Source organism: Engystomops pustulosus, chromosome 6 (assembly GCF_040894005.1).
Source record: "Engystomops pustulosus chromosome 6, aEngPut4.maternal, whole genome shotgun sequence".
Taxonomy (NCBI): domain Eukaryota; kingdom Metazoa; phylum Chordata; class Amphibia; order Anura; family Leptodactylidae; genus Engystomops; species Engystomops pustulosus.
Window position 1 is genome coordinate 144,892,599 of NC_092416.1, and position 17,109 is coordinate 144,909,707.

Genomic DNA, 17,109 nt, shown 5'->3' on the forward strand with positions numbered 1-17,109 from the left:
GACAGAGTAAGATGTTTCCAAGACAAGTGACTGTGTGAAAGAGTTTGAGTGCGCTGTAGGACAGACACACGGTGAGAAGCTGAACTAGACCGATCGAAGAGGATGTGAAACAAACTTAGGATCAGAAACTCTTTAAGGGGTAGAAGAACGCGAGAAAGTTAAAGGGACTCAGTGGCAAGTGCCAAAGTGATGGGGAGACAGTGACAGATGCATTTAGGTGGAGGAGGGGCACCATACACACAACACGCACGTGACCCCTGTGTGACATCCACCTGGTGTGACACTGACACCGAAGGACTAGCTCTGAGATAGTTCCATGGGTGCAGTGGAGCATTACGTGTCAGAATGCATAGAGAAACTCCAATGCACAGCCTGTCAGCAGAGCACCCCATGCAGAGCACAGCAGAGCTGCAGAGCACTTTGAAGATGCCAAACATGTTGCGGATGCAGAGCATAGGACTGCACAGCCTGACAGGTATGCAGAGCAAGGCAGAAATGCAGAACTCAGTGGACATGCGGAGCGCAGAGGAGATCCAAAGCGTAACACGGATTCAAAGCGAAACAGATGTGCAGAGCACAGTGAGAAAAAAAGGAATTCGAAGTGAAAAACTTACCCTGACCACAGAAGAACTGCAGAGTCTGCCCACAGCGCAGCACAACAAATACCAGCATGCTGGTTCTAGAGATGAAAACTTACCACCCAGTTATCCCTATCCCCATGGTGCCCGCCACCTACCCCAAACCAACTGCACTTATAGCCAGGAATACGACGTGGAAGATGCCGAAAGTTATGCCCAAGGCAATGGACATCTATCTTATTCCTTACCACTCCCACAGTCTTTTACTCGCACCCCAAGTCCTGGGGGCCAAAAGTCAGAAAAGGTGCAAGTAAACTTAGCTAACTACACCTTATGGGACAAATTTCATAAGCATCAGACGGAAATGATCATCACAAAACAGGGCAGGTAAGAAATAGGCCTTAGAAATACTGGTGCATAAATGTATAATGTTGTATGCGTACATACAGTATGACTAGTACCATTTTCACACCTTGATACTACACAATAGCGATGACGCCGAACTTCACATCCATAAGACTTTGACCACTTATATTTCAGACAAGATCAAAGTCTGGTCAGTGTCAATCAAGGCAATGGATTTAGTAATCATTTTATATGATTGTATAGAACTGCGTGTTGTAGACTGAATTTTACATTTTTTAGATTTTTTTTATTTTATTGGCTTGTTACAGTTCAGAAAAATAGATGGATAACCATTATATATACATACATGCAGAACGAGTAAATTGCAATTAATATTTGTAATACGCAGTGATAGTGGTATAAATATTCTCAGTTGCTTCAACAATAACTATAAAATAATGTTGGTCTAATAATGAGGCCTACATAGAAAATATACAGTCTACAAAAATTTGGGAAATTGTTAGAATTATTTAGCAGACTGGGACAAGTTTCCAAAATGTTCAGTTTTAATAATGACATCTTATTATCATTATAAAGTGATCTAGGTCTAAGGTCTAATAGTCAAACACTACTGTCAAAGAAAATCAGACTTTTGCCTATAGGGCTGTTCACCAAAAACAATATAGTTGCATTTTCAAAACAGTTTTACTATCTTATTGCTTTTCTATTGGTCTAGATCAAAATTAGCATAATTAGTGAAAAAACGTGAAAATACATTTGTATACACAGTTGTATAAAATGATACATTGATGCACAAGACAGTAAACCAACTGATAACTGTTAAGAAAAAATGGGGAAAAATAGTAGCCTGGCCTTTTTCTATCCTTTCTTATATTCTCAATTTCATTTGACATTTATGAAACTTTTATTATTTTCCTCGTTTTAATTTTATCTAACCTGTCTCATCATATATTTATAATAATTCAATCAAAAGAAATAATGAAATAGAAATATTGAAACAAAATGACACAAGGTTTTAGTAGTCATAAAGTAGAAACTACATAGAACTTAAATGTACTTCTTCAGGCCTTTATCTGCACTTTTTTCATGGAGCAATTGTCTTCTATATTTTTGGAATGGCTGCCTGTACCTAATCAGTTTAGTTATACAGGCATTCCCTGGGTTACGTACTAGATAGGTTCCATAGGTTTGTTCCTAAGTTGAATTTGTATGTAAGTCGAAACTGTATATTTTATAATTGTAGTTCCAGACAAAATAGTTTTTTGCCCTAGTGACATTTGGAGTTTAAATATTTTTTGCTGTAATGGGACCAAGGATTATCAATAAAGCTTCATAACAGACACCTTACAGCTGATCATTGCAGTCTGGGACTAAAGTAACATCCAGAGATGGGTAGAGGAGCCCATCTGTAATTATGCATTATCTGTAGGTTGGGTGTCCTTAAGTCAGGGACCACCTGTACAGGTATATTTTAAAATTGTAGATCCAGGCAAAAAAATTTTTGTCCCTGCGACAATTGGATTTTCAAAAAATTTTGCTGTAATGGTACCAAGGATTATCAATAAAGCTTCATTACAGACACACTACAGATGATCATTGCAGCCGGGGACTAAAGTAAAGCATCTGGAAAGCTTCACCAAGGGTCACAGTGTTCACAGAGGTCCGTTTGCAATTATGGGCCGTCTGTAAGTCGGGTGACCTTAAGTAGGGGACCACCTGTATCAGATTACAGCCTGGGTCAAAATCTGTACATTTTCTAAACCATCTAGCTCTTTATTTCCATCAAAGCATACAGTGATATATCTATACTGGGTACAGGCATTGCTGTCAAGCCACAGGTGCCAAAGGCCCATCTGCCATAAGGGGCGGCAGAGGTGTGATAATATATCCTAATAATTTCACAAAAATTATTTGTGTAATGTAATATATATGTGTGTGCTTATAGTACATAATATTTCATTATGCGAAATAATTTTATATGACCTACTGCAGGTGGCTTCGTGACATGTCCATTTATAGGACTCCACAAAAAAAAGTGGGTGTCATTCCTTCACGCATAGGTGACTTTTAACATCTGTTCTCCCAGGATACAATTTATATATTGTATCCTGTATCAGTGCATATTACTATGATGTATAACAGCTAGGTAGCATGTATACCCAAAGTTTTGTTGCTGGTATGGACTGGCGTGAAATTTACTGAGATACCAAACCTCATAGTACAGAGTTCTAAATTTCCAGAGTGATTCATAAGGACGGTGAAATATCTCTTAATACACCTTTAGATGTGTAGGCGGTAATGAACGTTCAGTAAGTGAGACTATGCAGAGTAGTTTGGCTTCTTTAAATTGAATGGAAATTACAAGAACTACAAACAGTTGAAATATACATACATACATACATACATACATACATACTTAAAAATATATATCCTCACATTCGCTCAAGCTTCCTTGTGGTTTAGTGGTTTGGACACAGCTATACCCTTCTCCTGTATTGGGTCTTCTTAGTAAATCAAACCCTAGATGGCTTTTGGGGAAAATATTTCATAGATACAGAGCTGTAGATGCTAAATATTATCTGTTCACTGGGGTTGTGTCATCTTTCCATTGTTATACCTGAAAATACTATAGTCACATTATCTACAATCCTATATAAAACCCCAAATAACACATCAGGAGAAAACAATGAGATATACTTAATGAGAAACTGAGCTCCGCTGCCTCCGTGGTTGGATTTCATTGTGTGAAGCAAGGTTGGTTTTAGGTATAAATTGTGATCAAAATATATTGAAAGTTAGGAATTAACAAGAAATATTTAAGCATTCCACAAGGTTGAGGCACTAGTGGACAATGCAGTATCCGTATGGATATGATGCATATATTCTCGCTTAAAACTTTCCCATAATATGGCCTGAGATCAAACATACTACTATATGATCACAAAAACATACAGATCCAGTATCAGACAATCCACAATAATCCATAATCCATATTTTATTTAAGTATAATGTACATACTAGCATGTTAGGGACACAGGTAGTGTTCACACAGCCTACGCGTTTCAGAATATATCCTTATTCATGGCCATGTTATGTTATGAGAACTTGAAGTTGTTAATTTTTGGTTGTTAATTTTATATTGCTCCAGAGAGTTATTCTGGGGTCGGGAAGGAATTTTTCCCTAATTTGGGGCAGATTGGCATCAGCCTTGTAGGGTTTTTTTTTGCCTTCCTCTGGATAAATACTATAATTATAGGTTTATATGCGACCGAACAACATTTTTTTTAACCCTATATACTATGATACCATCAACGTCAATTGATTGTGTAAGGTACAAAACAGCATTTAAGCTGTGGAGTAAAAACTTTTATCAGATGTATCTGATAAAGGCTTCAGTCTGAAGCCAAATCGCATGGTACAATTTTTTTATTTAATAAAGTCACATATACACTATATACATACCGGACGGTGACAAGGAATTCTGGTTCCATGCTGCCAGGACGATTGAGCCGGCTTGCTGACCTGCTATTGTGCTGATCTACACGGTGATTGATATGTATGAATACAGGTTTTGTATATGTCAGAGCACAACCTTATGATTGTACTACATTTTGAGTGTATCTAACCCCTACACTTGAATTTTGCGTGGTCTCATTTCCCTGTCTCTGTTTTTTGCGTACAGACACCTACCTCAGTGCGCCTGCTCTTCCAGATACCCAGTATCCAACCAAAATTGTTTGTGGAGGTTGGGAGAGTGATTTCTGGGCCATTTTCACATCATTATTGAATGCAACTCTAAAATAACACCACAGCCGGTCCCCTACTTAACGACAATTGACTTACAGACTACCCCTAGTTAAAGACGGACCCCTCAGCTCACAGTGACCAGTGGTGAAGCTCTCTGGATGCTTTATTATAGTCCAAGACTGCAATGTTCAACTTTAAGGTGTCTGTAATGAAGGTTTATTGATACTTCTTGGTGGCATTACAGCAAAAAATTTGGAAACTCCAATTGTCACTGGGGAAAAAAAGTTTTTTGTCTGGAACTACAATAATAAAAAAAAAAAGTGTCGACTTACATACAAATTCAACTTAAGAACAAACCTACGGAACCTACTGCCTGTACTACATGGCATGTAAAAAATACAGATATGATACACAGCCATAATCTGATGATCTGACAACCACGGAGGAGTCTGGGTATTGCATCCGTGTTACACTGTGTGAAACCAGCTTTATGCAAATGACCACATTGCACATTTATAAATGTTTTTATATCGCAATCCAAACATTTGAGATAGGTCTTAAATGTAATTTTTTATCAATACTACACACTTTCTCTTCTCTCTTTCGGTCACAGTTTGCAAATAAAATCTTTTTGTTGAGCTTTTCGACACATCCCAAAACATATGGTGATCGTCGTTCCTAAGGCAACGCCCAGCGTTAAGGCGTTCACACAATCGCGTGCTTTACATGTTTATTTATACATCAAGAATTAAAAATAGTGCCATAATTTCCGTCACTGTAAACTTCTCTAGTTCTTAGATGGTGTGAAAGAGTTTTTTTTTACCAGTAACATTTCTCTTCAGTTTCCCCAACTCTTGTGTAATAATAAAAAAATTTACATTATACAGGCAGTCCCCGATTTACGTACAAGATGGGGTCCGAAGGTTTGTTCTTAAGTTGAATTTGTATGTAAGTCGAAACTGTATATTTTATAATTGTAGTTCGAGGCAAATATTTTTTTTTGCCCCAGTGACAATTGGAGTTTCAACATTTTTTGCTGTAATTGGACCAAGAATTATCAATAAAGTTTTATTACAGACACTTTACAGCTAATCAATGCAGTCTGGGACTATAGTAACATCCAGAGACTTTACCAGAGGTCACAGTGGGCAGAGGGGTCCGTCTTTAACTATGGGTCGTCTGTAAGTCGGGTGTCCTTAAGTAGGGTTCCGTCTGTATATTACATGAATACTTTATGTTATTTCTGTTCCTTATCGTGTCTGGGGCTCTTGGACCCTTGATATGAGGATTTATATGATTGCCCTGTGTTAGACCTGTTTCTAGAAGGACTGGTGCACAGATGGTGAGAGAAATCAATAGTTAACATGGCGTGATCCCGAGCATAACTTGGCATTCACACTTCCTGGTGGATTAAATAATGATTTGTGATTACACCTGCCCCTAAACGCTTCCGTCAAGTAAAATAAGATCGACTCGTAATTCCTTTCTCAAGACTGCGCTGCCTTGAACTTGAAGGGACTCAAGGTCTTATCATTTTCTGGAACATTATATAATAGCTGGATATATATTTTACATGCAAACTATACAGAAGAACGGGGTGTACGATCACTGCTGGAATTCTGAGCCTAGACTGTGGATCATCTCAGGTTTCATCACCCCCAAACATGGCTACTTACTGCTGACTGTAGCAATTTCATTTACAAGAAATGCAGTAGATTGGAGACTTTTATCTCTGGTTTTAAAAAGGCCTAATGTCCAATTTTATGAACTTGAAAGAGGTACCATATTTTCCGGCATACCATGCTGGGAACAATTGTTTTTATATTTTGATAGATCAGACATTTTAGGACACTGTAATACCTAACATGTTTATGAATATTATTGTTTACTTTTATATCAGTTCTAGTGAAAGGGGGTAAATTAAAATGTTAGGGTTTTTTATTTATTTATTTGCTTACTGTTTTTTTAGACCTCCAGGGGAACTTTAACCCTGGGTTGTCTGATTGATCCTACCATTTACTACCATACTACAGTAAGGCAGTATATGGGGATTTTACTGAACATATATTACAATGTCCCACTGGCACATTGTAACAGATGAGCAGAAAACATACAGCCTCCCCGATGACGTCACAGGGGGCGCTCACATGCCGCCGGCAAAGCTGCAATGAAAGGGGTCACAGTATTACAGGTGGGTGTTTTCTGCAGAGGGCACATGATTGCCCAGCATATGAGACGACCCCGACTCCTAAAAAGTTTTTCAGGGGGGTTAAAAATGTGTCTCTACTCTATTAATAGTTTTTAATAAAAAAAATTTTTACATATACAGGTGGTCCTTGATTTACAGACAACCCCTAGTTACAGACGGACCTCTCCGGTGAAGCTCCCTGGATGCTTTACTTTAATCCCAGGCTGCAATGATCCGCTGGGAGACATCTATAATGAATACTTATTGATAATCCATGTTCCCATGACAGCACAAAATTTTGAAAATCCAATTGTCACAGGGATAAAAAAAAATTTTTTGTGTGGAGCTACAATTATAAAATATACCTGTTCCAACTTATATACAAATTCAACTTGAGAACAAACCTAAAGAACCTATCTTGCATGTAATTTGGGAACTGTCTGTACTCTACTACACAGGACCAGACAGTATCATAGGTAACACTGCCCCCGAGTTCGGCCTCATGTATACAGCACAATGGTACAGCTCGTTGCCAGGAAATGGGGCGCACACCCTTATTTCCCCCACCTTCTATGTATGATAGAAATATTCCCTAGACTCGCACATTTCCAGTTTTGAACCAATGTCAGACTTTTTAGCAAAGTTTCAGTGGCAACAGTTGTGGTATATGTGTCTTCATCCTTCTTTTTGTTATATTCATTGCAAGCATGCGATTCCACTATTCTTTTAGATTGCTAAAACTGTAGCTGTCACTTTAAGGAAAAGCTAAACATTTATAAAATTGCTGTATTATTGGCAGATTTCTTTGATTGAAAATATGTTTTATACATCTATCAAAGGATTTTGAGTAAAATGTGTAGGGAAACTGCTAATTCTTGTATAGCCACCTAGTAGGCAATGCACAGTACAAGCCACATGGCAGGCAGGACCAGGATACCACTTGTAGAGCAGTAACAGAAAATCTTATAGAGTGACCACCCGAGCGTCTGAAAGGAAAGAGGAGCAGCACTGTGTTCGGCCTGGCAATGGGTTTTACCAATACTCTAATAAGGCCCTTACTGCCTTATGAATATATTGTTATATAGTGCCCAGGTATAAACTACACATATTTCCATGCTGTTTTGTGGTGAAGAAGAGATTCCTTGTATCATATATCACTATGAAAAATATAGTATGTAATACATATCACCTAGCAATACCCAGTGAGATCAGGTCCAAATGAGTGAGATGAAATCTACATTCCTGCTTAAAGGAAACCAAGCTACTAAAAAACAATAATACTCACCCCTCTCCTCTTAATCCTGATCCCAGCACTGTCCGTCACAAGTCTTGACACAGCGGGATTACCTAGAAAAGAAACTTATAATTAGCAGCACAAAGAGCAGGTACAAGATATCCAGTGCTCCAGGCTGCTAATTAATGCAGCTCCCTCTCCTATGCAAGGAGCATGGGAGAGCGAGTTGACGTCCCGCACGAGGCGTGAATTCACTTCCTCATAAAAGGAAGCAAGGGGGTCACTTACTTTTCCCTCATGGACTTGGCACATTAATGTGTTATGGCAATAATATCTATGTGTAATGGTAGAGTTATGTGTTGGGGCCCAAGAAGTGCACAGCTTTGTTCCAAATGGTACAGCAAGCAATCAATTGGTCTCCACACTGCCAAACCTATAAACAGTAGTGGATTAAAATAAAGGCGGTTTGGAGCCTTTTAGGGGGTCCATGGCCACCCAAACCACTGACTAAATTTTATACTAAGAAGGGTCTTCACCCATGAAAGGAGATGATATCCACCCCTGTCCTATGTTATAGAATACAATTTAAAAAAAAAATAAAAATTGGATACTCCAGCTTTAATGTCACATCAAGTTCTTCAAAATCCCTTGTGAAGTGGAAACAGATGAAACCAATGGTCTTTAGGGCATAATTAGGGACTACACCTCATCTTAAGGGTTTAATGCATCTGGGCATCTATAAGAATTTTTCAGTAAAACTGGCAGTATCATTATCTGTTACTTCCACTTTTCTAATCACTTAGTCACTTCTAGACAAAGAGAAGTTGCTGGTGCCCGTAGTAATGTATGTATCAGTCCGTTGCTTCAGCTGCCGATATACTTGGTTGTTGGTGAAACACAGTTATTTCTCCAGGGTCCCTAATATACATACATGGCTTCGCTGGTTCAGATGTTCTGCATGTACTAAGGGTGAGGCATACTGTAATCCAACATGGCTGATGCTTCTTTTTTCTATTATTGGATAAAACCAAACACATTACATGCTCTCTAAATTCTGCATAAAGGTCATATAATTGTTAATATCAGACTAACAAGGGCAATGATATGATACAAGGGCAATAAAATCTCTACAAGTGACCTCATTTGGTATCTTATAGCTTTTTGAAGTTTACAATAAGTGGTGGATCAATGCCTGCCATAGCACCCATGCCGTAGTAGTAGGAGCCTCTCTGGGTTCCCTGGGACCTGAAGATAGAAAAGTCACCATTTTTTTTAATAAGATGGGACAAACCCTTATAGGACATCTACCATCAGGAATTAAGGATTGTAAACCAAGCACAGTTACATGCTGGTGTGTGCAAGATCTGCTATTGTTAGCTTCTTGTGCCCTTCATTTTACAAAAAAAAAAGTGTTAAACTTATGCAAAAGAGTCTAAGGGGCTTTGGGTCCCATAGATGTCAATGGAGCTTGGAGCCCCGCAGGCTCATTTGAATATTATGTAAAGCCTTTTTTGTAAAAAAACAAAAGAGAAGCAGATCCTGCCAGGACACACACACACCAGTATGTCAGTGTGCTTGGTTTACAGTCCTTCATCCAGGTTCTGGTTATAGATGACACTCACATTACGTATGGTCCTGATCACAGACCAAGCAAAATGTAAGCATAGAATTGTTGAAAGAGGTTATGCAGCTATGTGGTCCAATTCCTTGATTCTATTCCTTAGTAAATATATAACAGTTAAAATTAATAAACTAATATGTTGTGTATTTCTTCTCGTAGGCGCATGTTTCCATTCCTCAGCTACCGTGTGTCAGGCCTGGACCCCCTGGCTCAATACACTCTACATGTGGATGTGGTTCTGGCAGATCAGAACCACTGGAGATTCCAAGGTGGAAAGTGGATCCAATGTGGCAAGGCCGAGGGCAACATGCCAGGTATTAATTGTAGAATGATGATAAGGATTATTTCTAATAACTAGTTTAGGAACTTACAACATTTAGCCCCCCTTGACCTCCTGCACTGTTTGTTAAATAAAACCCTTGGGTGATGGTAGGAATTATTTCAGCATATCCTTACAGCAGCTATTAGAAACAGGTATCCCCCCCCTCCAACTATGACAGAGCTCTTTGCCACGGTGGGAAAAATTTGTGCCTTAGAGAATATGACAGTTTTCCCAAATATTATTTTAGACATATTCCTTTGAGACATTTTCCAAAGTTTCCTAACCCTCACATGACCGGCCTGTAGGGCTATACCACTCCCCTCTAGGCCCGCATACTTCTACAGACTGTCCCCCCACCTCCTACTTCACATTTTTTTCTGTTTGTGCCCTGTGTTTGTTTGTCTTCTAACAGGTTTACATTTTTAGTGTTTTTTTTAATATATATTTTTGAATATATGACACTCTACCACAAGGGGGCTTGGTTTTCTTGTATAAATTATGTGCAAGACGCTCTGCTGGTTTTTTTTTAAGTTCTATAAAAAAATACAGTAAAAGAAATCTAGTTCAAATATAAGATGGCAATATTGGCGATTGTGAGATTTGTGGGTGTGAAAAGGCCCATTGTAATCTATAGATGTATAGAAGGAAGAGATGCAGCAGCACTCACCAATGCCCATGCCAGTACTTTATTTAATAGTGTGGCATAACAGGAGGGTGCCAACTATGAGATAGGCAACAGCCGCTTCACGCGGTGTAGGGCTTTCTCAGAGCCTTGTATTATACTATAAGCACGGACATCGATGGATGTCCTTGCATATCTGCTTTCTATACATCTATGAATTACAATGGACCATTTGCAGGGGCGTAACAAGCAGAGGCAGGGCCCCTTAGGAGACTTCTAAATGGGGTCCCTCTACCAGCTCAGAAAATATTGTAATAAAATCTGTATTCTTACATATATATATATATATATATATATATATACACCCTTATGTGCACACATTTCTGCAATTATATATACATGTATACACTTAAGATCTGACTCAGTATTTGCTGATCACATGTGGGAAGTAGATGGCAGGATTAAAGATGAGAGATCCCTAGTCCTGTCATTCTGCTGTCCCCTGATATTTCTTATCTTAGCTGCAGATTCATGCTATATACTATGGAAGATGTGCTCTGCTATATACATATTATACTGTACAATGTGCACATCCTCCATTCTTTAGTTTGTCAGGTCCGATGCAAACACTGCAGGCCCATAACAGCTGCTGTGTGTTTTATATTGTATTGTCTCACATAATGTTATATTATTTTATTGTATAAAGAAACAAGAGCACCATAATTTCCCATTTTTGGGATAAACAATCTGATCTAATATACCTGTACTCCAGCTGAGCACCACTAATAGTGAGATGGTCCCCTGCAATGCTCACCCCCTCCTCCTATGCCCTTGCATGTATTCCTCCAGAGCAGGTAGCGCCAGGGCTGCTACTACTTATCTCCGTGATCTATAGATGTGTTGAATAAAATACAAGAACCAATAGTGTTGTAGATAGGTAGTTTAGTATCCTTGTATATCACCTAAACTATCTAACAAAAAATCTAGCAAAAACTGAATTTCTATTTTTATACAATATTGTTTTTGTAAAGAATAATTTCTTAAAAAAAAAATCAAAAGTAATTCTTTTTCCCCATCAAGGGAACCGAATTTATCATCACCCAGATTCTCCCAACACGGGTGCACACTGGATGCGACAGGAGGTGACGTTCAGCAAACTGAAACTGACCAACAATAAAGGGGCTTCATGTAACTTGACCCAGGTATGGAAGGCCACACAGTGTTACAGCATACCGTACAGGCAGTCCCCGGGTTACATACAAGATCGGTTTCATCAGTTTGTTCTTAAGTTGAATTTGTATGCAAGTCGAAACTGTATATTTTAAAATTGTAGTTCCAGACAAAAAAAATTTTTTGCCCCAGTGACAATTGGAGTTTGAAAATGTTTTGCTGTAATTGGACCAAGGATTATCAGTAAATCTTCATTAGACTCCTTACAGCTGATCATTGCAGTCTGGGACTATAGTAAATCATTCAGAAAGCTTCACCGGAGGTCAGAGGGGTCTGTCTGTAACTAGATGTCGTTTGTAAGTCGGGTGTCCTCAAATAGGGGATTGCCTGTATAGAAGATATGTCTAGTATAAAGGTGAACTTTTCATAAATTCCACCACATTTATACAAAAAGACAGAACATTTTTGAAAGACAAAATGTTTTTGACTAATGGATGTTTTTTGCCCCTTATACACCTGGATTTACTCCATTAAACATGAAACGCACAATCTAGTCCCTGTGATGTCTCATATTTCTTGCACGTAGATGTTGGTGTATATCCTAGCATCACAGCATATCCAAGTCAGAACGGTCTTTAACAGATCACTTGAATATATTGAGGGCTTGTACGTCAGCTTTCTGCCATACAAGTCTTGAAATGGCCTCAATTACTGTGCATATTAGGAATTGTGACTGCATACCTCCTTACGCCAGCTTCATGGAGGGGCATGGAGGTGCATTAAAGGAAACCTACCACTTGAAGTGGCAGGTATAAGAGGAAACTACCGAGCGCGTACCTCCCTGCGCCAAAGCAGCTCCGGCCATAAAGTTTAAAAAGTGTTTTAAACCGCGATACTGCGGTTTAAAACACTAACAAAAATAAGCTCCGGCACCAGCTCACCCTGAGCTGGTGCTCGGTAGTTCCCTCTTATACCTGCCACTTCAAGTGGTAGGTTTCCTTTAAGGGGGCCAGCGCAGGGCAGGAGCTGCGCACCAGCTACAACCTGTGCCCATTCATTTACAGGTTAGAGCCAAATTCTACACCAGGAAGGGTCCGGTGTTGAATTGTCCACCAGCACATCCGGCCACTATATTTATCTACGGTATTTATAATTAATAATAATAGTTCTTTATATAGCGCACACAGATTCTGCAGCGCTGCACAGAGCTCCCCATGGGGCTCACAATCTAATCAACCTACCAGTATGTATAGACTCTAGTTCATGACAATCCATGAATAACGGATGCCAGACTGATGCAATTCCGCCTTGAAAAATAGAAGTTAACATCCATTTTTCATGGTGGATTTTTGCCTTGTCCTAAATATCACTGCATTCTAATAACACCATATAATGCATAGTCCATGTGTACACCAGACATAGACGTTAATGAAATCTGTTGTGAACTCTACAGATGGTAGTTCTGCAGTCTCTTCACAAATACCAGCCACGACTCCACGTGACACGAATGTCAGATTCAGGCAACCCTGAACCTCAAGCTCACACCTTCACCTTTCCAGAGACGCAATTCATAGCAGTCACTGCATATCAAAATGCTGAAGTAAGTATGCGTTATGATTGAAGTATATTACAATGCAGTTTTTTTAAATGATCTCAATAAATTCTTTGTAAAACGAACTGCACCTACATTCAAAAAGGAAACGCAAAGACTGTCAGCTCCGTGGTGCATTGTCCCATACTTGTACATGCAGTACATGCTTTCCTATGTACAGTAAATGCATGTGATGGGGATCACACAGCCTCAGCAAGAGAGTTAGAGCAATCAACGCTGCGGCCCCTATAGCGGTCACACATCGGATCCTGGCAGTCTAACTCTTTAGATGTCTCAGTCAATAGCTACTTGGGTATTTTAGTGTAAAACTAAGAGACTCATCAAGTCCCCTTTCCTGGATCATCATAGTAGGTTGATGACAGGTTACTACAGCTAATGCACGCGAGTCAAAGGCTCTGGGGGTGTTACCAGAGCCCCTCTGTGCTGTAGCTTCACAGGCCGTTACACTGTTTCCACTCCTCCCTCTGTCTGAAATCTCACACAGTTGGAAGTGCTTCTGCACAGTGTAATAGCATCAAAAGGCTTTGCTAACGCCCCCCCAGAGCCGTTCCATCTCTTTAGCATAATTTTGAAAGTTGATTTTAGAAGGAAGAAGGCCAAGGATAACATATACAAGATGGTTTTGGTGGTAGACTTCCTTTAAGGGATTAAAGTCCTGCCAACCTGTCCGATTTAGGCACATAGTTGTGTAGACAAGACTGTTTCCAAATAATCACAACTAGAGATTGTGAATTTGTGTCATATCTTGTCATTTAATCTATTTCAGATCACACAGCTGAAAATTGATCACAATCCATTTGCTAAAGGATTCAGAGATCATTGTGAATCACAAGTGCCCAGTGGAATAATGGGGTCAGTAAGACATCAGATCTACACCTATGTGATGTGTGTTTATAGGTGGATCTGCAAGTATGGGAAGTTGTTCCGATATGAATCTCACATTTGCAACATGTTAAACATGCAATTACACCATGGTGGGGATTGAGCCGACAGTCGGCTCTGCTACGCATTGTGGAAACAAGAACTCTGTGCATCATATATCAATATAATGCAAAGAGTTCAATCCCCACCATAGTGATCAGTCTGTGGCACCACACAGATCACAGAGTAATGTGAAAGAGCCCTTACTTGAGGAAGATAGATTACATATCATTACTTTAGATTTTCCTGTTGGCAGGACCCTTTAATATAGGAATGTCAAACTCATTTTCAGTCTTATAGTTGCCCTAAAAGGGCCAAATGTTATTTTATTACTGAATAAATGCATCTACTCGAGACATTAAATATGTCAATTTATACAGCATTACCCTCAGTTAAATTACCAGAGACACATATAGCAGCATGGCCAGTATGTGCTCATGCAATGTCACAGTGCCCCCCAGCACGGTAGCCAACAGTCACAGTGCCCCCCAGCACGGTAGCCAACAGTCACAGTGCCCCCCAGCACGGTAGCCAACAGTGACAGCGTCCTTGATGCCCTTTCCCCAATGAATGTGCATAAGTAGGTTTCACTGTGGGGGAAAAGCAGCAGTCTTCTCTCCTCCTCACATACAGAAGCAGCACAGAATAGACATGAAGACGACTGCTGCTGCTTCGAAGGAGTAGGGAAAGGCCAATATCGAGGTACCCTAGGCCCTATACTACTGTCCCACATAGGGGCAGGGAGATGGACCTGGGGTTGTGTGTTTGACACTCAACAAAAAGAGCTTAAATTTTGTTATTTAAAATTTTTCTATTAAACAGTAAATGTGGGCAGATGGGTGTGTTTTCTCGGACATATGGGTCCCTTACCTACAATTTCCCTTTTTAGTCTGTAATTGGGCAGTTTTTAATGAATAATTTTCTCTTTAATAGATGTAGATTTTTAAGATGTGGATTTCCAAATCTCTCTATTTACAGGTTATGTGTCGCGTCTGCAGGGGAGCGCCTCACCCCATCTCCGCCGGTCCGTTTTCCTTCCTCTTACTTGCAAGACTCTCTGCACAGCACTCGCCTCTATTCAGTCGAGCAAAAAGAGCCACCCCCTTGGTATTTGTCATCCCAAAGCATTGCTCCAAACCGGGACTATGCACATTATGACACAAGCAAAATGGCTGCAGCCTATGCAATGAAGTGTTACCCTCAGCCAGCACCATTAGCATACTACGCAGATACCCTGGGCTCTGCCTGGGCAGGACCAGCACAATATCATCCCAAACCCAGCCCTGCACCCACAGGCTGGTTTCACCCATTTTTAGACAGTCGTGGAAAAGAAGAGGAGTCCAGCCACTGGGGAGACCTCACAGCCTACGTTGAGGACAGCAAACGACGAAGACTGTCCCCTTACAGACCGGATGGATCTCCGCACACATGTGACAGAGACATAGACATTTCCTTTCCTGGGTTCTACAGCCAATAACTCAAATTACAAACTTTATGACATTTATTAACCAACCAGAGTATTACAGATGGAAAGCAAAGTGAAGACATTACAAGTGTTTTTGGACTTACCATGAGACAGGGGCACTGGTCCCACTGATATTTTACACACCGTCTACATTAAAACCTTACACCCCACGAGCTCCATAAGGTCTTGCTAATAAAATATTTTATACAGAATAGCTTTCATTACACTTTTATTTATTAAAGAGTCCTTTCAATACTGGGGTTTCTCAATTCTTCTCGGCTTGTTTGCCTTCTTCTTTGCCGTGTTGATCCAGCATGGTGCATAACCGTGCAGAATGATGTGTCAGCATATTTGCCGTTTGGGTGGTGAGCGTGCTCAGCGTTCCTACAAGCTGGCCCTGCAACAACTCTTTGCTCGGTAGTTTGGAATAGTTTACAATTCCCTGCTTGCTCAGTAGTCTGTCCTCAATGCAGGCCCCTGCAGGAAATAAATTGGTACCATGTTCAATAAAAGGTGTAATTCTGCATCTATAATGATTTTTACCAGTTTGTCATATGATTTTCCCATTCAAAACAAACACAACAATGCCCATATTGTATTCCTCGCCCTTTTCATTCCAGTTAGGAAGCTACTTGTCAGACATCCTCCTCAGCAGTGAAGTGAGCCGAGTCTAACCTCTTCCTCTCTTTGCCTTGAAAGCTGAGTGATGAAGCTGCCCTCACTCCCTATGATGCTCTGTGTTTTCTCATGAAGTAACTCTGGTGAAATAACCCAACCTGAAGTAACTCAGCAAATCCAGTGAGATTCCTACAAGTAAATCCAATGAGCTCAGCAAAGTGTGCACACACAGTATCTATACAGTGACTAACCTGGTAACTTTCATCACATGGAAGTGCATTAAGCATGGAATAAGTAGCACAAACCAACAGTGAAATAGTTACATGAAGTGTAGAGTCTGTGCTGTGTGAGAACTAAGAGTTAAGAGTTTTGCTGCTGTGTAGATAGTTTCCAAAGAGCAGAGCTTGGAGGGAGGGCTGCTACAGAGGAGCCTATGTTGAAGCTACAGGTGAGTGAAATAGAACAAAGATATCATGTACCATATAATTATTCTTTGCGGGAGACTTTTACATCCACAGAGCTGGAGAAACAGGACACACTTTCTAGCTACACACAGAGTATCACATGAATTCCTCATCCTCCCTCCAAAGTGACCTGTGCAAATACTTTACAGTCTCAACGAGATTAACAGCACATCCATGGGAA

The 17,109-nt window shown here is 39.9% G+C and overlaps 2 protein-coding genes across 4 annotated transcripts in view; one reads left to right on the plus strand and one right to left on the minus strand.

Annotated features, from left to right (window-relative positions):
* On the plus strand, positions 1-16,324 carry TBX21 (T-box transcription factor 21). Its single transcript, XM_072111597.1, has 6 exons — positions 1-965; positions 9,894-10,048; positions 11,759-11,880; positions 13,302-13,448; positions 14,227-14,312; positions 15,360-16,324. The coding sequence occupies exons 1-6, from the start codon at positions 346-348 to the stop codon at positions 15,856-15,858; spliced, it is 1,629 nt and encodes a 542-aa protein (XP_071967698.1). The 5' UTR covers positions 1-345; the 3' UTR covers positions 15,859-16,324.
* MRPL10 (mitochondrial ribosomal protein L10) overlaps positions 15,865-17,109 on the minus strand; it is a 7,101-nt gene continuing 5,856 nt past the window's right edge. For all 3 annotated transcript variants that reach the window (XM_072111604.1, XM_072111603.1, XM_072111605.1), the window contains exon 5: positions 15,865-16,323. In XM_072111604.1, coding sequence (XP_071967705.1) covers positions 16,112-16,323 — 212 coding nt within the window. In that variant the 3' untranslated portion in view covers positions 15,865-16,111. The remainder of the gene's footprint in view (positions 16,324-17,109) is intronic.